We start from the raw sequence: 23,052 nt of genomic DNA on the forward strand, positions 1-23,052 counted from the left end.
CCCTACCTTTTTTGGAAAAGGGTACTTTTGGCTTCTGTGCTGAGTAAAATATACATATTAGATAAGATGCAGCAGTCACAATACATAATTAAGTATTTGCACACGGCTGAACAGATCCTGGCTAACTTTGTAGATGAAAGACTTTCCTTACTTTCATATGAATTTGCTCACGTGCTTTGTGCCTGACATGTGCACCCTTTTTGCATCTGTGTTAAAATACTGTGTGTAAGCCGGTGTTGTGCCAAAAAGGGTTGTTTTTCCCCTCCGATGTTTCTTGATATATTTTTCTCTGACCAGTTCAGTTTTGGCTGTTAATTCTGCAGTGGGGTCTGGCAGTTGCAAGACTAACACACTTTGTAGAGTTATGTTAGAATATCACAAGATAACTTGGTGCCGCCTCAGCACCCTGAACTTCAAGGCCTTTCCCACGAATCTCAGTGTCAGTGTGAATGAATGAAATTAATGCTTTTGTGATTTGAATTCTAACGTTTGCAAAGTGAAAATAGTATTTTTCATGTATTCTGTCCAAGGTCTTTCTTTTTTTAGTGAACATGATTCATTAAAGTGAACTGTTGGTGTATTTTTCTGCTGCTATCTTGGGGTCCGACTGAAGGATTGCAGGCTAGAAAACAGGAGGTGCAGGTCTGGTGCATTTCTCCCACTCTTCCCAGCCCCTAATTTTCAATGGGTTTTCTGGAATTCCTTAGCGCTCTCTGGTTTGTCTGCTAAACTTCTTTCAGCTAGGCCATGAATTCCCTGGCTGCAGAGGTTAGCAGGCCCTCTAACAAAGGCTCAGACTGTCCGGGAGGACACTTTTACAACAGTTGGTAAGACTGGCACAAGGAGCTTCTCACAGCAGCCATGCTGCCACACACACTTTGCACCACAACAGCTTCGGGGGACTGGCAACTAGCACAAATCTGAAGATTCTGCCTTGTTGACAGCTGCAGTTGAGAAAGCAATCTGGATATAAATCTGGCAGGAAGATTAATGGTGCCGTCTGTGGAATGCTGCAGTGCAAAAACGTGACATTGCGATGATGAACGGGGCACTGATTTGTGATTTGTGTGTAATGAACCACAGCAGTTCAAAAACATTCCTAACCAATTATAAAATCTGTTGCAACTCACATTTCTATCGGCAACGCACCAGAAGTCGTTAACATAAACTGATGCAGTGAATCAGCTGATTCCAGAGGAGAACAGTTTGTACCACAGCAGCTTCAGGAATTAGACTGATGCGAATGTAAATAAACCGGGACAGAGGACTTCACTGAGCTGCTTGGACATGGCATGGGAATGGCTGCCTTCTGCCTATAACTGGACAAGGTTAAAGAACTGCAGGTCACAAAGTGAATTTCTCAGAAGCTGAAAGAATTTCCTGCAGACTCTGATGTGTGGGAAGTTGATGGCTGGATGCCAGACAGCCATTGGTGTATGTGAATGGCAGTGAACCTTTTTTTCCCCCTCAAATGTATGTTGAACATATATTTTGAAATTTCACAATTGTAAATATTGCTTGTCAGTATATTTTAAAACCAATATTTTACTATAAAACTACATTAGCACAGGCCCATAGAGATTTAGAGAGGTAACTCCTCCCAGGAAAAAAGTAGTCCAGCACATGACCTCCTGTTAATCTGAAATTTGAGTCGAAAGTTTTGGTTTAATGTATGTATAAATGATTTAACATGTCAACCTAGTGAAGTATGGAGGTGCTGGTGCTTGGTCAGGCTGTTTTTTTATGCTAACCTAAGCTGAAAGTTTGTTATAGCTTCCTTTAACACATAGTTAAAGGCATTATATCTCTTGACAAAGAAGCAGTAGACATATTCTCTAAACTGTTGAACTATTAATTTGTTTTTTAAAGATTATTTTGGGGCATTTTTGCCTTTATTTGACAATGGAGCAGTAAAGACAAGCAAGCAGAAAACAGGCAACAAAAAGCTAGGCTGCTGTACTCCAGCCATGTGGCATACTGTCATCTGCTCACCCGCTGAGCTACACTGGCTCCTCTGAACTAATAATTTAACAGAATAATGAAATAATACATAAGTCTTATCAGTTTAATCAATGGGTTTCTATGAATATCAGTCAAAGCAATGGTTGATATGCTTATTTTGCCTTTAAAAGAAACGCTGAAGACATTGACAGAAAGCAATCAAAATAAAATGTTGCCATTTAATTTTTTTCATAGTTGTTTTTCTTTCAGTTGTTTTTAACTAAATGTCAGATTTTCAGTGGATCCGATCTCCTTGCTCTCCTTGCTCTCTGACACCACTTTGCCGTCCACCACAGTCTGAGTGACCGTCACCACTTGGATTTTCTTTAGGTCAACTGCATCTTCAAGGCTGGTAAAATGAAGAAATATAAAAAGGTTAGTCATACGGAGACAGAACAGAAATATATTTTCCACCTTTGAGTGATCTTTTCTTTGACATGATGAAATTGAGCAGTTGAAATTTAAATGATGGTAATAGGATTACATAGACACAGGTCAGTGACATCTGCTTTCCATATCATTGCTGCTCCATGTTTGCATGAGGCTGCTTTAAATCAAATTTGCAAATGCTCCCCCGAGATGAAGAAGGCTTCTGTCTCATTGAGCGTATGTTGCATCCATACTTTCTGCTGCTTCACCTTAATACTCACTTTAAGTCTCCTTCACCATCCAGCAGCCTTCTGTACTCTGCAATCTCAGCCTCCAGCTTCACCTTGATGTTGAGGAGGGCCTCGTACTCATTCGTGTTTTGCTGGATGCTGCTGCGGATCTGTGCCAGTTCCTCCTGCAGTCTCAGGATTATCTCATTGTATTTTTCCAGCTCTAAATTGTAACGCCTCTCAATGTCATGAAGGGCAGCCTCCAGGGACGCTTTCTGTGAAGAGATTAAGGAAAAGCACCATTGTAAAAATTTTGTGGCTATCTTGCATTAGGTTAGTCTGGGCAATTGATATGTGTTAAACAGGAACACAAAGCTAGAGTTAGCTTCATGGTTTAGCCTAGAAATAAAAACTTGCATACAAAATTATGTACCAGCACTTCTGACAACCTGTGAAAAAATGCAATTAGTGAATTTTCGATGTGCTGATTGGTGAAATTTATTGTTTTTGAACAGAGCTAGGATCAACTTAATTTTTTTCTTGGCTGTAATGCCTGTCATGCTCTGGAACTGCCAGGTGTGAACCAGGCTCAATCTATGAGAAGACCTAATGATGAGTATTTATACTAAGGGAAGGGTCAAATCTCAACCCAGAACGGGAAACTAATGACGTAACCAAGACTTACCAGACTATGTGCAGACTGGAGCTCAATTTCCAGTGCCTGATGCCGCCTCCTAGTTTCAGTCATTACACCTGCGGCCTCCTTCAGGGCTGTTGAGCTCTCTGTGACTTTGACCTGCACCTCTGTGATCTTAATAGAAGATTATATACATAAAGAATTTACAAATACTGTTCAACTCACAGTCAAGGAAAAAAAAGAAGATGTTTTTCACCAGCCTAGTTTAGCTGTACCTGGGAGTTATGCCACGCTTCAAGCTCCTGTTGGTTCTGTAGCGCTATCTTCTCATAGTTTGCTCTTATTTCCTCCATGATTCTGGCCAGGTCCTGTCCTTTTGGTGCATCAACATCCACATGGACCCCAGCCTGTGCGTTTTGAACTCGCAATTCATCAACTTCCTGTTCGGGAGGAAATAGTCAGGGAGTGATTTCCTGAACATTTGGTTAATAGGATTTTCCTGTGCTAAGTGGTTAAGGAAAAATTTGTTTTAAAGGTGCACTGTACTGTATTGGGGTTATCAGATAGGTTTTTCTCTTTGAACTGCTCTGCTGAACTTTACAATGATTGCATACTCTCTCGTGGTTCTTCTTCAGGCTGATCAACTCCTCCTTGAGGGACTCGATTTCACTCTCCAGGTGCAAGCGAGTAACATTGGTGTCATCCAGGATCTTCCTCAGTCTTGAAACATCAGCCTCCACTGTCTGCCTCATGGACAACTCATACTCATACCTATGGAGACGGAGTGAATGCTAGATCTGCTCATGCTGGTGAAGAGATTACCTTCATTTTGCACAAAAATCTCGACACTCACTTGGTTCGGAAGTCATCTGAAGCCAGACTTGCGTTGTCAAGACTGATAGCATACTGGGCATTTGCCCTGGTCATGTCAAGAATCTAAAAAACAGCAATGGTATTTTTGGTGACATAACTGTATGAAGAGATCGTTTTGGTGGAAAGCAAACTGTGACTTTCAATTTGATGAGTTGCAAATGGTTGATACTGCTTAGCGATAGGAGCCCACAGGTAATAAATGTTGTGAAATCAGGTATTCAAGCGATATCTAGGACACTATAATAATAAAGTTTGTGTTAACAGTGACTCGATTGAACAATAGTATGTGGCATTTACAAGAAAAGAGTTGTAGTTGTTGTAGTTCTGGGTTCGTTTAACATTCTGAAAAAACTGAAATGCAAGAAAACTACAACTTAAGAATCATTTGTGAGAACTAGTATACCATAGCTACCTAAACCAATCCGGTCTTTAAGTGATGACCTGATAAAACCTGATTCCAGGTCCAAAGTACTCTGCGTTTAATAAGGCTGTTGTGTTTTAACATGTTTTAATGCTTTGTTTCTTGTTATATTTCATCTCAACAAGCCCCTAAAAACAGTCGGTAATCACTGTCGGCCTCTCTCGGTTTTTATTACCGCTATTCATTTTAAAGCTCAGATTTTAAAACCTTACGATCTAACTACAGCCCAGCCCATGCAGTAGTATATTAATAACTAACCTCGTGTTGAGGATGGATTGTCTCAGTTGTTCTCCTGAATGAAGTTTGGTCCATGCCATGCGAATGCATTTGTCCCTAACCACCGGGAACCCTCACGTTAACTTTTATCGAGTGGAAAAAAGTTAGCATTCATCCTCCAGCTTCACTGTTTATAATATGCTAACATAGCTGTGTCGCTAGCAATTACGTAGCACATCCTTATATACCAGCTAGTGCAGGGGTGTCAAATTCAAATACACGGTGGGCCAAAATTCAAAACTGGAACAAAGTCGCGGGCTAACGTTAATATTTATTGAAAAAAAAATCTTCCTCCAGATATAAGAATGAATCTTATTTTTACTCTTTTTATGGACTCAAACAAGTTTTGCTAAAAAACTGAATATGGAACAAGCAAAGCTTAATACTAAACAACATATATATTAGCTGTATAATACCAGTAGGCCAGCTCTAATAGTAATTTGGTATGTCTTCGCGGGCCAAATGTAATTAGGCGGGCCAGAGTTTGACACCTATGAGCTACTCCAACTTCATTAACCTTACAAACATCATTGCTGTTTACTTTTCTGTCTTCATTTATGTTGGAAGTTACGGAGCCCCGCAGGGGACATGGGAGAAAAAAAATTAAGACGGACTTTTGAAAGATCTCACAAAACAAACTCGGGATCTCGCAAAAGTTTCATACATCTCCGAAAACGTCGGAGCACTTTTGCAAATATGTGATGTCTTGTAAACCGAGCAGCTATCTGACGTTTACACAACTACATTCACGCCTCAAAATATCTTAAAAGTGTAATTTGTGACCCAGAAAGAGTAATATTATAACTAAGTAGCTGCCGCCATTGTTGGAATTCAACTTTTGCGAGATCTCGCAAAAGTTTTGCGAGATCCCGAGTTAGTTTTGCGTGATCTCGCAAAAGTTTTGCGAGATCCCGAGTTAGTTTTGCGTGATCTCGCAAAAGTTTTGCGAGATCCCGAGTTAGTTTTGCGTGATCTCGCAAAAGTTTTGCGAGATCTTGCAAAAGTCTGTCTTCATTTTTTTTCTCCCATGTGCCCTGCGGGGCTCCGTAGGAAGTGATAGCAAAACTGTACATTTTAATTTGTTTTGGAAATCTCTCAGTCAGGACGTGGTATATTATATTTAGATGGAAACTAGCGAGCTAACTTCCTGCTAACTTCTAACTCTGTTAAATGTCATAAATTTGGTTTTCATGGATACCTGGATGTTAAACTTAATTGTTACACCTGGTAGAGCAGAACGCTGATCATTTTATTACAGATGAAAGAATTTAGACAGTTTTTAACTCTCAGTGATGCTGCAGTGATTGTGTGAATTACGTACCTGCAGCAGAGTTTGGGCCCTGGCACAGCTAATGACGGCAGACTTAAAGACTGGATACTTAATCAACTAATTTCAGACCATTTATTTTGAGGACATTTCAGATTCTGTGAAAATTTTTATTACTCTAGAGCCCTTAGATGCCTAGACTATCATCTAGATTACAGTTTTTCTCAAATGCTAAAACACATGTCACAAACGTTACCACCAGGTCCCCCAAACACAACACCCTTCTCTAAAGCTACATAAACACAACCACACCTTCCCACTGCAAAACTCAAACTCCCACACCAAGAGAGCAGCTCGAAGCTGTCAAAACTATAAACACTATACACAGCATTACACACTACAGCAAAACAATTGAAAACACAATGCTCAATTTGTGAGAAGGTTCTTTGTTTCATAACTGCCAATGCATATTTTAGAAACTATACAGTAACGGATCGTCGTAGATCCCTGCAGAGGATTAGGCATTTAGATTTGTGAGTTTCATATGAGTAGTATAAATCTATAGAAAATCCTGCATGTACGTACACTACTGTAACACAACTCAATGCAAAAACAGAATCTATTGCACACAACAGTAATCTTGAAAACATGAACAGGGTGTGAAGTTTTTTTATTTACGTTATTCACACCACACACACACCACAATCACTGTGCGGCATCATGTCGCTGAGCTGTTGCTCGCATCTCGTCCGTAATGATGGTACGAGGTTGTCTTGCTCTCCCTCCTGGACCTTCTCCTCTCCCATGTTGGCCTTCTCCTCTTCCTCGTTGGTCGCTCCTCTTCCTCCTCTCATTTGAACTCCTCTTCCTCATTGGCCTGCTCCTCTTCTTCCAGGGCCAGCTCTTCTCCCTCCTCTGCATCAAATTCCTCTTCCCCTGACTCTGCCTTCATCCATTGTGTTTGTTTGGAACCTTCAGCATACTGTGCACTCTGAACTTGCTTTTACATGTGGGTACAACATTAGCAACAAGTGTCTTCAATTTTGAGTCATTGTGTGTAGTGAATGACGCCAGGTGTGTTCCCTGTGTTCAAAGATTGGTGACTGTGGCAAGCATTTTGCATCACATGGGCTTTCATTTGAGGATATGAGCAGAGTTGTTTTGCAACATGTGTTTTAGCAAGGAAAAATGTGTTTAGATTTATGAGTACAGAGGGTTGTGTTTTGTGAATTGTGTCTTCATGTGACATGTGTTTATGGTACTGGAATATGGTGGCTACATTTAGTAAATGTGTTTAGACTACTGGTCATTTGGGTTACAGGATTGGCTTTTGTGTTTTAACATTTGAGAAAAACTGTAAATGTTTCGTTGGCTCACCTGGGCCCTGAGGCCTTCGATGATAACGTAGTACTTGCTGTAGTCCCTCCCTTCCAAGGGGCCTCTATTCTCGGTGGCCTCTCTGATCTTGACCTCCAGCACTGCATTGGCCTTCTCCAGATTCCTCACCGTCTCCAGATAGTTCGCCAGGCGGTCATTCAGGCACTGCATGGCATGCTTCTCGTTTCCAATGCCCATGGCGCCAGAAGTCGATCCAGAGGACAAGGACTGGTAGTCGTATCCTCCGCCAAAACCGCTGCCAACACGCGAACCATAGCTGGCACTGGAAATCTTGGTTCCACGGCCGCCTGCCCCTCCAGTCACACTGTGGGCGTAGGTTTCCATCTGTAGGGATCTGGGACCTCCAAGTGAACTTAAACCATAATTTTGAGAAGACTGGCGTCTAAGCTCCATTGGTAAAGGAAGTGTGCTGATCAATCAGAGTGAGAAATGGCACCGAGGAGAGTGGCAGCAGGGTGGAGTATGAAGGTGGAGTCTGAGGCCTTATATACAACTCTGAAAAGCAATATTTCTTCCTGAAACTCCTCTCCTATCTATATTAAATTGTTACCTTTGACCTTCTTGCTTAGACTTTGTCCTCCACCCACTCACTTCACAGGTAAAAAGTGTACTGACATTTTCATTTTGATAGTGTGGAAATAAACTGATAACCTGATATGCCTCACAGTGGACACAGTGAGGCTGGACATGTTCTATTTTATTTTATTTTTTTTTGAGAGGGGGCAACAAATCTGTTTAAAAATGTTCTCTTTACTATAGATGCCCCCTGCAGTACTATAAATAAATAGAAATATATATTTGTTACACACCATTGGATTGCACCTAACACCCACCCCCCAAAAGATACATGTATTACAAACAAGTATAGTGTAGTTACAAATTGAGCATGAAAAACACTGTGGGAGAGGGGAGTATACTGGTAAAGGAACATGAGCCCTTCTGGATGGGTCAGATTACACCTAATCTGAAACTTGAAAGCTTAATCTTTTTTTCTTGAATGGCTGTGACGCTGTTTTACTAACACAATCTTATTTTATTGGCAGAAAAAACACCTGGCCCAAGCACTTGAAACCATGTCGTAGATCTCACTACAGCAGGTGTCACCATGACTACAAAACAAACGCGCACGCACAACCTCGCAAGTTGAGGATATCAGTTTCACAAACATGACTGGTACCAATGTATTAGCTTGTGTTGGCTGTGGCATGCTTCATTATGCGCCAAAGAAAAAGAATCCAGGAAATGTAGGAAGAACAGGCGGATTTGATAAGGCACAAGCTAAAACACTGCACAGAATTTAAAATACTACTAGTAAGACTATTAATAATAATATAAGCCTTCCAAATTTGCAAGGCAGACAATATGTTTACTGTGTCAAGAATAAATAATCAATCAAAACTGGTTGGTTTTACTATGCAGGGTTATTTGGTCATATTGTTGGCTATTAATACACTGAAAAAAAAAGTTCTTTCAATTTACTTGATTTTATTGTGTACATCGGTCCCACATAATATGAATAAGTATGACTGACTTAATTTTCCACTTTCCCTCAAGTAATTAATGCTTGCCAAATCAAAGTATTTTATTTACATCAGATTACTTTAAAAAAATCATGTTTGATGTACTAATATTAATCTGTTATCATAATATCAATGTATTGCATAATGTCAATATATTTTAATGTTTAACACCAACTTATTTTTATTTGCCAGTGGTATGCAATGATATTATGTAATGTAAACACATTGCAATTATGTTCCTGCAACACAAATTATGGCTTTAAATCCTACTTAATTTTTTCAATTGAAATATTAACTGATCATTATTGACAAAAAAGGCAAAGACTGAGTGCTACTGAACAGTTCACCTTTATTAAACTGTAACAGCAGTGAAAGCAGCAATTCTGCCATGAACAAGTCCAAAATCACATCCATATAAACTTGTTAACACATTTTTAAAGATAGCCTGCAGAAATAACTAAAAGAAAAAGTTAGTTTGAGAATATATTTGCAAATATTTCACAAAAAACTGACCTTAGCAGCAAATAAAAGAAAGTGCTTATAGATGATCCTGTCATCTCTTACATATAACATTTGTATTAATTACACAATTGAAAATGTAAACTAAATTAAGACTACCTGAAAAAAAGCAACACGCTATTATGAATAAACAGATTTACATAAATATAACTTGTGTGTTATTTGACAACAGTTTCAGCTTCTGTACAAGTATTTACCTGTACAAGATTTCAACTAAGTTGAGCCTTAAATGACATTGTTACATAACTAATACCAAACACCTACATGAATTTTAATCTTCATTAAGCAGGACATTAAGGTTGACTTAGAACATATTGCTAAAAATCGTCAGTAAAAATTTCTTAGAACATGATACCAAAAGGAAAAATCATCCTGCATTGCAGTCACATGAGGGGAAAGCAATAAAAACATAAGCAGTATAACGTTACTGAACACAAAATGAAAAACTGCAAAGAATTGCAGAAGTGCAGTCTTTGACTTCTCAATGAAACAGATGGTTTTTGAAAGCAAGAACTTTAGAGAGTTTAGCTCCATCCAGTTCCATGAAAACCTTCTGGAAAACGTCAAAGTTGTAGCGAAGGTCCGCAGGGTAGGCAAGGTTTAATGCATACATTAGTCCAAATAGCATTATCACAGCAAATGCTACATTATCCAAAGTCTTCGCCACCCTGATGCCTGCAAGGACAACTCTTGTTCATCTGCTGAAGCTTGCTCTTTAAGAAGATAAATTCAAACAGTGGTGTCTTCAACAGTCTCACTGATGGCACGTTGTTCCATGCCCTGTAAAAAAGAAGCCATGTTAGTCATTTCATGCCAAGTAAGTAATATGACAAACTGTGGAAAGTCTGAAAAAAAGAAAAAAAAAAGAAAAGAAAAAGACAAGTACATACCACATACTCCCGGATAAGCATGCCAGGGTCTTCACCCATGTAGATACACACTCCCTTGACACACTCAGCATCAACATCTTCACACTGAAATGAAATGTATGTAATTAGCATCTTCATTCAGCCCTTGTCCTTCATTTAAGTTTTAATAGTGTACTTTACATGAATGTTTTTAAAGTAAAGGCACACAAATTAATAATAGGTTTACTGGCAATTAATAATAAGTTGACAAAGTGAAGGTTAAAAAAAGAAGCAGATGTAAAAATACAAAATGAGAGAATTTATCATGGAAACATTTGAAATCTTCCACAATAATAAAGTTTCATCCAAAGAGGATTATGGGTGGCTGTAGCTCAGGTGGCAGAGCAGGTCAGCCACTAATCTGAAGGTCGGTGGTTCGATCCCAGGCTGCCTCCTGGCTGCATGCCAAATATCCTTGGGCAAGATACTAACCCCGTGTTTGCCTACTGGTGGTGGTCAGAGGGCCCGGTGGCGCCTCTGTCAGTATGCACCAGGGCAGCTGTGGCTACAATGTAGCTTGCCATCGCCAGTGTGTGTGAATGGGTGAATGACTGAATGTATTGTGAAGCGCTATACAAATGCAGGCCATTTACCATGTTAAGTGAATGTTCAGGATTTATCACTTACATTATCCATTTATGCCACAATTCTTTTCAGTATTAGTCCAAGCTCTCCTCTTCTGTTGACCAACTTCACCAGGTTGTCCAAGTGGAGAGCCAGCTGAGCCAGGAACTTTGTTTAAGGGGGGATGGTGGCAATTCTCTTAAACTCAGCGTTGATCTGAAAACATGAGCACAGAGGAATGAGCTTCAAAGGTTTAATACCTGGAAGAAGGCTGCAATCACTCATGCTGAAGAAATGGGCTGTCAATGGGCTGTGCCTTAACCATTTTAGGCTAATACCACAAGAACACCGTGTATGAGGCAAACCTTACCTCATGGAAATCAAATAGAGCAGGCCATCTTGCCATGAAAGCCTCCACCATTGGTGCATCACGAACACCTTCATGTCTTCTGTATGAAAAAGTCTTTTCCATCTTGAGTTTCACCAACTCTGTTACTCTTTTTTATGTCCATGTTGTGGGCTTTGACATGTCAATAGCTTTAAGAGTCCCTTTGTCTGCTACTTCTGAAACTGAGGTAAGGTTAAGAAACTCATTCCCAAACAAGGAATCCATAAACTGAAGTCTGAAACTGCCCTGAAGACAACACTGTCTCTTGACTTCAACGGTGAGATCCTCAGTTGATTCAGGCGCTCCATTAGAGAGTGAGCCTTCGACAGGTTCCATCAGCCAAAACAGTCTTTAGGACCATAGGACTCCCCATAGGACTCTGTAGGCAACAAAGAATTACATATCAGACATTCAGAAAGAATCATTTCAGTTTAGTTTTCATAAAGCTATCCATACCCAATAGTCAAAGTTACAAAGATCAGACATAAAAAAAAGAATTTATCTAATGAAATACATGCGACTGAACCTATTACACTTATATGAACACCTTTTATTTCTATATGCCTTTTTAAAGTCACAATGTGGACTGATCCAATCTCATAGTCAACCAATGGATAAGTATCAAGGAGTTCACAGAGTGAGGCGAGAATGAATATTCTTATGGATACTGGGCGGAGCTCAAAAGCTCTGTCGTGCTCTCTGTACCAGCCACCAAGCTCTCTGACAATGTAGAATATGCTGTGGTACAATGCAGATATGGTTTTTCAGTATTCTGGCAATCCACCTGCTGCCCTTTGGGCCAGTACCATTCCATTTCTATAAGTTATGCCCTTTAATGTCACATATTGTGCAAGGTTGACCTCTAGAATGTCAGGGAATATATACCTAATGACTTAAGCTATCTCCTCTTTAAGCAAATCCACTAGAAAGGCCGATACAGCTGAGACCTCTACTTCAGACTTGCCAAGAGATGGGGAGTTTAGATGGTAAGCTATCATCATCTGATGTTTTGACTTCTGTAATCATAAAGGTAACAATTTCACCATCACAAAAAACATTAATTTTAATTGAAAAACGGTATTCCAGTCCAGAAGAGATTCAATGGTTTCTTTAAAGTACCAATCTTTCCCTCATTTATACATAATGTATAAATGAGCTCACATATGTTCAACACAAAGTAGAAAAAAAGGGGGGGGGGGGGATCCTAATTTTTGTTAGGACGATGTTGGAAAATTCACAATACATCACTTAATAAGACATAGTCTGTTGAACAAACTTATCTCCTTGTAGATATCTGCTGTATTATTTGGGCATGACCGATAGAATAGTCAAGTAAGTGACACTTCATCTAAAACAATGACTAAATGGAAAGATGACTTGGCGTTTATGGGCACAGGTTCTTAAACCCACGTCTAAGGTGGCAGGATCCTTATTATAACTTGAGTGCGTGTCAGCAGCAAGAATTAAGGTATAGCACTGTGGGGCTCCCAGCTTCTTAAACTCTGACGGTTACAGCCAGACTAATTAGCCAATGTAGCCATAATAACTAGCACCAGTAACACAAACACTATTGTGCTCTCTCAGTGACGTTTTAACTTGCTAAGCCATCAAAAACGTCAGTGCTCTCTGTCACATGCATAAATTCCATATCTGACCGACAACAGCTGCTTTCTTCCGACTATGTGCAATTTGTTACTATTTTTCAGCTTTAGCCACAAAGCTAATACCAACTTTAGCTAGCACTGTAAAAACAACATGTAGATGCATTACAGATTACTTTTTATATAGCATGCACTGCAACAATTCTGTGAAAACGTACCAAACTAAAACAAATGTATTTAAATTACTTACCTTCTCAGTATGCCTGACTCGGTGCCAAAGGTTGCATGTGGCTAAACAGTCTTCCAGAATCTGGCGGTCAATTGCGCTCTCCTTAAATTATGTTGTTGTCTTATTGGATAAGACTCTAGGTCGTATTATCCAATCATATTTAGTTGTTGTCTTTGAATATATTGCATCATTTCCGGTTGTGGTCAAACATGATTACAATGGTTTTAGTAATCTAATTTAGTCACTTTAAATCAATGCAAGAAAAATGAGTAGTCTCAGTATTGTTTATAATCAAGTAAATGGTACTTTATTTAATCATGTAAATAAGAGAAACATGAAAAGCTTCTGTAGCATTAACTAAATTCATTTGTGCAAATTCAAAAGCCTGCCAATTCCCGTTTTTTCGGGCTATTAGAGTTTTTAACCCTGCAAAGTGATTGCCATGCCAATATCCATAAGCCTTAATGCTAATTGCTAACTATGCAGTTTAATATAACATAGCTGTATATCGAGATAGAAATAAACTGAGAAGTGAGTTTCCATTTTCACACATGCATGAAAAATGATTTTAAAGGCTTGGTTAAGTTAGCAGTTGGCATTAAGTTAGCAACTTATTTCACATTTACAGTTAGGTCGTTTAGTGTTTCGGTGACCCGACAATGTTTTTTAAACCTCCACAGTGGATTTTAAATCAAACAACCAAGATAAGATTGAGGGGCAGACTTTCAACTTTAATTCAAAGGATTTAAATATTTCATTAATTGTTTAGGAATTACAGAAATTTCTTTTTAAACATAGGATTTCATATGATTTGATGTGTGTTGGATCGTGAGCGGTTCATTTCTTCTCTGTACTTTTCTCATCCCATCATTGTAGTGCATTTTAATCTTGGTCCATCCTCTTCTTGAGAATCGCAGCATCTCTAACCCTTACTCTCCCTCTAGCACAATTTTTCACAACTTTATGTTGCACATTTTTCTGAAAGTGTTTTTATAATAATCAGAAAATAGAATAACCTTTTATTGTCATTGTACATGTACAACAAAATTGTGGGTGCGCTACACCAACCGTTCATGGAAAAATCAAAATCAAAAATAAAATAAAATTAAAAATAAAAACAGCAAGACAGTAAGACTGAATAACAGACAAGAGGAAGACAGTTACCCTAATTAGACGTTCTTCCAGCTTTTCCTTTTTACTCCCACTTACTCTTCTGGTCTTGTGTTATCCCTGTCCCAACTTCTTTTGAGACAATTTTTCTGCTGGCGTCAAAATCAAAATAAGTGACCATTTCCTTAAAATGCCATAGTTTCTTTCTTTCTCTCCTTTTGTTGGGATTTGGTTTGTACTGTCTGAGATGCAGTGAGTCTATAGGCTGCAGTGTGCATTAAAACCTAGCTTAGTTGACGTGGTACTCATAAACAGCATCAATTAAAAGCTGGAAAGTCAAAGAATGGTAAGTGAACTAAATAGTCCTTTCTGGGAGAGACTTGGTGCTTGTATGTTTCCAGAGAAAAGTCAAAAGCAATTGGTACATTAAAAAGACCAGACGCTCATCTGAAGCAGTAGATGCTTAGACCTAGAACAAGGGCTACTACAATGGGTTGGTTTCAGAACGTAAGTACTGGCACCAACTTTCACAGGTGTGGGGATATTCTTACTTTGGTGATTCATAAAAGGCACAAACCGTGACAGAGAGGGAAAGTTGTGGTGCACTCACACACAGTATCTATAATTATATCACAAGAAAAGTCAGACACTAAGTTGTAAAAGTAGGAATTATCTTACATTTGGATTCATAATAGTACTGCAAAAGGCAGCGATATTAATCCAGTGTACAGGTATATGATGAATAACAGGAGCGAAGGTCAGTCTCCATCAGACTCTTACTTAGGTTTGCTAGTTATTTCACTATGCTACCATCAGCTGAATAATTAGCTCAAGTTTGGTTGTTACTGCAGTAATTTATTGCCCGTGAAGTGTTAAACCCTAAATACTCTAAACAGTCCAAGCTGTATAACTTCAAATGGTAAATGTTGTAAAAGTCTGTCAGTACAATTCAGCTGAGGGGTTCAGTGAACGCTTTGGAAGAGCCTGGAGCTCAATTATGCGAACAATGTTGTTATGTTATTCTTATCTCCTATTCCCATCCCCCTTTTTATGTTATTAATATTTTTAAGCTGCTTCAGTGTGTGTTAATGGGAACAGGGGTTTGGGATTCCTGTTTACTTGTCTGCTCAGCAGACTAAACAAATCTGTATCTCGAGCGATTTCTGAATGAACAAGACACCGTGATAGCAAGTATAATTTCAGATGGACTTTATTGAAATGTCTGAACATAACAGCAAAGCAGGCAGTCAAAACTGGACAGAAAGAAAACAAAAAAGATGATGAAATATAAAAATAATTTCATTTTTTCTGAGAATTTTATGACTTTGAAATAACGTCTTGAATCTTTTTGTTTTTTTGAAAAAGTTCTCCAATTTGAAACTTTTGTAAACATCTGCATGTCGACACACAAACACATAAATAACTCATGATGAAATAAATAAAAAATGACTTTGTTTTCTTTTGATCCAGTTTTTTTTTAGCAGCCTGTGGGAGAGCTGTATACCCAGGAAGTCAAACTATTGGTAGAGACGGCTGAAGGGTCTTATTGTTGTTAGTGCTCTATCACTAAGAAGCAAAGAGGTAAAATTTGACCAGTTGTATGCTAGTGTTATAATGCTGTGACAGTGACTGGTGAGAGAATCAGCTGCTTGCTCCTTGTATTCAGAGGTTCTTTGTCTCTGTGCTGGAGGACACCACCTTGCCGTCCACCAGCGTCTGTGTGACGGTCATCACTTTTTTGGTCTTGGTCACTGTTGTTTTCTGCTCTTCCAGAGCATCCTGGAGCCTAAGTAAAAACATTAATACTCAGTTAACTTCCAGGTAGTTTCTACTTTTAGACTTCTAAATGATAGGAAAACTATCCTACGCACTTGAAGTCTCCACCGTCCAGCAGCCGTCGGTATGTTGCGATCTCAGCCTCCAGCTTCATCTTTGTATTGAGCAGGGCCTCGTAATCCTGTGTCTGCAACTGGATTTTGCTTCGCAGCTGTGTGAGCTCTGCCTCCAGGCCCAGGATGATGGTGTTTAAAGACTCTATCTCCATGTTGTAACGGAGCTCCGTGTCCCTTAGCGTGCCCTCCAGAGAGGCTTTCTGTAAGTGACAAGAAGGGGTTACATTTTTACAGTGGACTCAGATTAGTGATGACAGCTCCATAGAGACAAATCACCGGAGTGCAACGCTTGTGTCAACAGAATACACCCGAGAGACTTGAAGTGAGAGTGCTGAGTTGGGCAATGTGGAGAGTTCAGATAAGCGTGTTTAGAGGTAAATGAGGGGCAGACTGCTCACCAGACTCTTCTGTGATTCCAGTTCAATCTCCAGCGTTTGTATCTGTCTGCGCAGTTCGTGCACCTCTGTCTGGGCACCCTTCAGGGCCTCTGTGTTCTGGGTCACCTGTGTCTGCACTTCTGTTATCTGATTGAGGTTAAAAGACAAGTTAGTCAAGAGTTTATTTATTTACATTTTTTAACTTGATTTGTTTTTGCTAATGGTTTACCTGAGATTCATGCCATGCTTTCAGTTCTTCCTGGTTCTTCTTTGCCATCTTCTCATACTTGGCCCTGATTTCTGCCATGATCTGAGCCAGATCCTGGCCTTTAGGAGCGTCGACATCCACGTGGACTCCAGACTGGGCGATCTGGTTACGAAGCTCGATAACTTCCTAAAGAAAAAAAGAAAGTCAATAGAAAGTCACTCTTATTGTTTACCTTACCTAACTACTTCCAGGTCTATAGAATACTTCTTAATTCTTTTTCATTCTACTGCTTGAACTGAGTCATGACCCAGCGGTGACCCTTAGCCTCTATCCAACCATAATCACACGCTTCGGTCAGGCAAATATACAGGTCTGTGCCTGAGTCCCTTAACACTTAATTTAATATTTCCCTCAGTAAACAAATGGTTGTGTTTTGGCTTATGCACTCAAATCATAGTCATTTGAAATCTTTGGAGCTTTCTCTGTTGCCAATTGTGGCTGGGAACCATTTTTACGATGAGGCTTCCCACAGATCTCACATACAGATATTTCAGATTTCTTAAGCAACCTCTGCATTCCCAGCAAAGTTTTCTAAAGACTGTTTTCCACAACATCCCACTCAAGGAGGTGTAGGCTGTAGTCGTGGCTTTCACTGCATGTGGATGGAACTTAAGCACATATGGTTTCAATGAGAAGGATTAATGAGATGAACAGATCTGCAAATAATATGTATATAATTATGTATCTTTCTGAGTTCGACTATGTTGAAAGCAGCACAAATATAGCCTATAGACCTGAATTAAATATTTTATATTTGAAATTTTGTTTTTGAAATAAGTTAAAGTAATCAAACTCACATTTTCATGGTTTTTCTTGAGGTGGATGAGCTCCTCCTTCAGTGCTTCGATCTCACTCTCCAGGTTCATGCGGGTCAAGTTGGTATCATCGATGACTTTCCTCAGACCAACAATGTCGGCCTCCACAGACTGGCGAATGGCCAGCTCGGACTCATATCTAAACAGGACAGGGCAAAGCAGTCAGGATAACGTCAGAGTTTGGCGCAGCTGCTCACATTCACAGAGGCTTAATGAACTTAGTCTACCTGTAAATTTTTGTTAAATATTTTGCTACACTTATTTAGAGAGTTGCCGTACTTTGTCTTGAGTTGCTCATGATTATTTATGTGTTTGTGTGAACTGTGTATGTTTAGAAAATGTCAGTGTACATCATTATTTGGTCAGCGTATAATACTGTTAACTTTATGGTCAGCTCTGTTTGCAACTACACATAATTTATGACACAACTCCAGCAGTTGTGATTCAAAGGTGACAATTTACGACTACATGACTGATGACTGACTCCTCCTTTAGATCTTCACACTAGATTCGTCCTACAACCCATCCTGCACTAAAAGAGGGTGTGCCAGCAGTTGTCTATTTCAGTGTTTTACAATGTCAGCGGTAAAGCAGGCGGGTCTTACTTCACTCGGAAGTCATCAGCTGCCAGGCGAGCGTTGTCAATGTTGAGAACCAGACGAGCATTGTCGATAGTGGCATCAAACACCTAGAATCGGATAACAAAAGAAAAACTTTATTTCAACTGCAAAGTTAAAACATGAAGCAGCTAACAGTAGAGCGAGCAATTACAAAAGAATCAACAAAGAGAGACAATGACTATTGTATATATTTTATTAGCGTAGTTTTGTAATATTGCTTAAGAATGTATTTTTCATACTATTAGAATCACCAGAAGTTACCTGTAGTTTGAACTGGTAGTGTATAAAAATTTGAATATTATATTTAATATTATCATATATTGTACTTTGAAAAGTTAGATGAGAAGCTGAAGACTAGAATTACATTTGTTTGCTAAATGCTAAGCTATGGCTAACAGCCAGTTAGCCTAGCATAAAGCCTGAAAACAGCTGTACCTCAGAACCTTTTAGCTTTGGTAAGACTTCATGTAAAGGGAAAAAAAGATTATTATACCAAGTTAATGACTAAGCTAGGTATTCTTTTTTTATTTTGCGTTTTTCAGTGCTGCTTGGCTAAGTCAACCAGCTGCTGGCTATCGCTATGCTATTAGCAAACAAACATCTTTGCTCAATCAAACTCAAAAAGCGTAGTTCAAAACTAGCCTGATGTTATATATAGATAAAAATAATTTTCTACTCATGCTATGTGTGCTTTTTAGTTTTAAGTTTTCATAGAAAACTATAAAAGTTTATTGGGGTTTACTGTTAGAGGATAAGTGTCACTGTCTGTGTGTATAAATGTGAATAGTGGCAGCTGCTTCAAAAACTAAATGGTTAGAATATTTGTTCTAGCTGAGAGATATGACAGATAAAGGCTGGGATGGATGGCAAGGGAGGTATGCAGAATGCGCCAATCAGTGGCTGCCGGGCTGTTGGTGCTAAGAAACAGGATCTTGTCGGCAGACAATTTGCATGAGGATGGTGGTGACTATGGCTGTGCCGGTGTGTTTGTGTGTGTGTTTGTTCACTTCACATGCAAGTCTGTGATTCTGAGGGTAGTCGACTTTTCATGTCAGAACTAAATTTATTTTTAGACTCTGTTAAATCTCTGTGAGAATTTTTTGGGTTTTTTTCTGAGGTTATGGGTGATTTCTTTGCATCATTGCAGACGAAATATTAGGTGTGTTCGACCTTTATCTGTTTGGCTAAGCTGAGGTCCTCAGTTGTTAGTAGAGCAAACAAAACCCAATTCCAGACAGCGTTTGATCTTATGTAATGTTTTGAGAAGTAAGGGATTGGGGGAAAAGCCGCTTATTCAAAAAAGAAATTTTCCGACCTTGATGCTAGTATCCTATTACAAAGATTAGACTACAAATATGTTTCCCCACAGTGATAAGATGCAGAGATACGCTATGCTACAGTCGAAAGTCCAGAATGTTCCATGTGGCAAGTCTGACTTAATGCTGTCAAATAGCAGTTTTGAATGTAGAATGTCAGGATTTTGTGCTTCAGGGATCCTGCTGTTTTTTTCTGTGGCACGCAATACCAAGAAATCTCGAATAAATGATTAACATGTTTTTGCTGCATGAGTAGTACCTTTACTTTGAAATCTTGAAACTGTGTGGAAATTACAGCTGAACTGACTTCATAGCATTTGTCATTTAAGCATGAGTTAACATTCAGTCACTTATAAAATGCTGATAGATCCTTCTGTGTCTAATAAGTTTCCCTTTTATCTCTCACTTTCTGTTGGATGAACGCAGAGTGAAATTGTTACAGTCACACTCTCAATTTAAGAAGACTAAACAAGGAGGGAAAGGGTAGTTAAGGATGGGAAGTATGGGGTTTATAAGTAGTCGCAGGATTCTCTCTCTGGTTTCCTGTGTCTGTGACCCCTGATGATCCAGCATTCCTCCTCCATACTGTTTCCGGTCCAACCCTCAGCCCCCAGCTCAAAGCAGCAGTGGCGCTATGCCAAGCACTAGCAGGAATCCACTTTGTTAGGATTCTACAAACTATACGAGACCCTGAGAACTAATGGGGATATATTTAGTCAAAAATACATAACCAATCAGGTACACTCACAACATCTTAAAATGTTTATCACAGCACATCTCATTCTGCTTTTCATGTTCATCTTCTTTCATCTCTCGTTCTTTTTTTATTAACACATAAACGGTCACATTCCCCTGTCTACCCTCGTCATCCCTCCCAACCCCATTTCCCTCCTCACCTTCTTCCGCAGGTCATCCAGGATGGCCTGGTACTTGCTGTAGTCTCTGAAGTCGGGTCCGCTCTTCTCCAGGGCCTCCTTGATCTTAATCTCCAGCTTGAGGTTGGCCTGCTCCAGGTTCCTCACCGTCTCCAGGTAACTGGCCAGGCGGTCATTCAGGTTCTGCATGGCAAACTTCTCATTGCCCATGATGTCGGCGCTGTTCCCGCTCACCTGGATGTTGCTGGAGAAGCCTCCTGCTCCAGAGCCAGCTGCCATGCTGGATCCCAGTCCACTGCGGTAGCTGGAGGAGACGCTGATTTTGGTCCCACCGGCCCCACCATGAATGCTGCTGGATTTGTAGAGCGGAGCAGAGGTGCGAGTGATGGACATAGCAGGAGCCCTGCTACTAGAGGAGGAGCGCACAGAGTATGTACTATGTCTGGAGGTTTGCATTGTCGCTATAGTGTGAGACTCAGTGAGAGAGACTGTCAGTAAGAGAGACAGAGGCACAGCCTGGGCAGGCAGAAATTGGAGCTCACAGACACAAGGCAGGAGGAGAGGGAAAGTTTTAAACTATATAAACCTTGTGGGCCCTCAGGTCCGCCCCTCTGACCACTCCTCCTAGCCTGTGTCACCTCCCTTTTTTTCCACTGGCCTCAGCCATACTTACTGCTCAGAACCTGCCTTTGTCCTTGAAGGCTCCCTAAGTTAGTAAATCTTGACTCTGTGGTATTCAGTAACTTGATATTTGGTAGAATTATAAAACCTTTTTTTCCCTATATGGGACTAGAGTGGCCTTAATTTTGGACTTTACTGACACAACAGTAAAGTCTAAGATTAGTTCTGCTTGTTAATTTTACTAACAAAACCTTTAAAGAGAATAAAACCCACACTGACAGTTAAGGAATGCCTAAAATAATATTAGGCCTTTGCACTCAATGTTTATTAACAATGGTTCCAACAGTAATAGGATTAACAGTACTGAGTTACATAAACAGCTATACCTCCTTTTGGCTCCACGTTAGACTCATCATAATCTCCACCCTATAGGAGTGACACACCCAAAAGTGACCCACAGATTCAGTGAGTGATCACATGCTCAAATGATGTCATCACTGCTCTACTCATCGGAGCTGATGAGATCAGGTCATTTCATACCTACATGAGGAAGACACGACAGCTAATGCAGAAGTGCATTAGCTGTCGTTTAAAAATGTAATCTTTTGTGTTTGTCAGCACTCTTACTGATTTAACATAAACAAAACTCTCAATAAACATCTGCAATCATAGTATTTTATAAAAGCATTATTTGGGATCCAGCTAATTATTGTTAAAGGTATTTTTATACCATTCCAGGTGTCTGTTGGTTTGATGTGAAAGTACATTTTCAAATCTAACATACCACAAACACAACCCATGATCTTTGGTGTTTAAACCTGAATAAAAAACATCAGTTAAATAAGAAAAAAGTTTTCAAGGTGTTAACTCCAGATGTTATGTGTACTCCAGCATGTTATCTGTCCTGCTTAGCCGGATGTGTGCCTGATTGCCCCCCTCCCATAAAGGATATGGTCAAACAAAGGAACAATTCTGCAGTCTGGTTAGTAGATATGTAAGAACAATGACTTTTCTACACCAGTAAACATACTTCAGGGGCCCCCCTGCAGCTTTTTAACACAAGAACATTCCAGACACATTCCTCTACTTGGTGGTCTTAAAACAAGGAATAACTTCTTTTCTTTGTTTTCTTCACAGTTTTACATAAACTGTACAGATATGCATTTTATAATATGCGTCACTGTCAGATTTCTGTTTTGCAGAACAATTAATCATTTTTAATACTCAAAGTTATCTTCCTACGCACAGTCGTCTGTATCATCATCGACTTGTTCCCAGATAAAGATCCTGCTTAAGGTTTTGTTGTTCAGTATTATTGTTGCTCCACATTTTTCTGTTTTTTTGGGGGGTTTTTTTTAGGAAGGAATATGCAGCAGGATATTAAAGGATAAAGGGCCCCTGACAAAATCAGAAATACTCTTGCTCTGCAGATGAGCCGGTAAACAAATGGATTTGTCGTAAGCATTGCAATAAAGTGGCTTCATAAGAAGCTGCTTCACAAACATGTATTTAAGCTTACCTGTAAGTCTCTGAGATATTTTGAGGGCAGTCAGTAGAAACTGAAGAACAGACACAAATCAAGCAAGAGATAAGAGAGTAGACAAAAAACATGTTTCTGATCTACAAATAGATTTAAGAAATTCTATTTCTTCTGAAATTAGTAATTAGTAAATATGCAAAACTAGCTAGGATCATTTTATGGATGACTGTTTTTTTTGTTTTGTTTTTTCCCACGATTTTGTTTGTCTTGTAGTGGTGGAGAATGATTGTGCTTTGTCTGAATCTAATGGCTGCCACACCCAGCAGAGAAAACAAAGATTAAGGTTTGAGGATAATAGCTGACCATAGTATGTGTACATTATTTGTAAGGTGAATAACAGGGGTTACCTTAAGCCTGACACAACAACAACAACAACAATGTGGGTTTTACACTTTATTTTGAACACATAACGCAAGT

General features: G+C 39.4%; 2 protein-coding genes and 1 pseudogene across 3 annotated transcripts; all 3 read right to left on the reverse strand.

Annotated features, from left to right (window-relative positions):
• Nucleotides 1-2,051: 2,051 nt before the first annotated feature.
• On the reverse strand, nucleotides 2,052-7,913 carry LOC146681476 (keratin, type I cytoskeletal 18-like). The gene is made up of 7 exons (XM_085449509.1): nucleotides 7,452-7,913; nucleotides 4,091-4,173; nucleotides 3,852-4,008; nucleotides 3,513-3,677; nucleotides 3,286-3,411; nucleotides 2,652-2,875; nucleotides 2,052-2,350 (listed from the first exon to the last, which is right to left on the reverse strand). Exons 1-7 carry the CDS (start codon nucleotides 7,863-7,865, stop codon nucleotides 2,218-2,220), a joined length of 1,302 nt encoding a protein of 433 aa, XP_085305635.1. The 5' UTR covers nucleotides 7,866-7,913; the 3' UTR covers nucleotides 2,052-2,217.
• Nucleotides 7,914-9,667: 1,754 nt separating this feature from the next.
• On the reverse strand, nucleotides 9,668-11,630 carry LOC146681477 (uncharacterized; annotated as a pseudogene). Its single transcript, XR_014918234.1, has 4 exons — nucleotides 11,354-11,630; nucleotides 11,047-11,199; nucleotides 10,402-10,485; nucleotides 9,668-10,291 (listed from the first exon to the last, which is right to left on the reverse strand). The product of XR_014918234.1 is annotated as an uncharacterized LOC146681477 (transcript).
• Nucleotides 11,631-15,503: 3,873 nt separating this feature from the next.
• LOC146681478 (keratin, type I cytoskeletal 18-like) lies at nucleotides 15,504-21,042 on the reverse strand. The gene is made up of 7 exons (XM_085449508.1): nucleotides 20,496-21,042; nucleotides 18,269-18,351; nucleotides 17,646-17,802; nucleotides 16,810-16,974; nucleotides 16,602-16,727; nucleotides 16,183-16,403; nucleotides 15,504-16,097 (listed from the first exon to the last, which is right to left on the reverse strand). The coding sequence occupies exons 1-7, from the start codon at nucleotides 20,928-20,930 to the stop codon at nucleotides 15,974-15,976; spliced, it is 1,311 nt and encodes a 436-aa protein (XP_085305634.1). The 5' UTR covers nucleotides 20,931-21,042; the 3' UTR covers nucleotides 15,504-15,973.
• Between the last annotated feature and the right edge of the window lie 2,010 nt (nucleotides 21,043-23,052).

Source organism: Copadichromis virginalis, linkage group LG23 (genome assembly GCF_057382275.1).
Source record: "Copadichromis virginalis isolate Kocher_CV1m ecotype Utaka linkage group LG23, C_Virginalis_male_GT1.1, whole genome shotgun sequence".
Lineage (NCBI taxonomy): Eukaryota > Metazoa > Chordata > Actinopteri > Cichliformes > Cichlidae > Copadichromis > Copadichromis virginalis.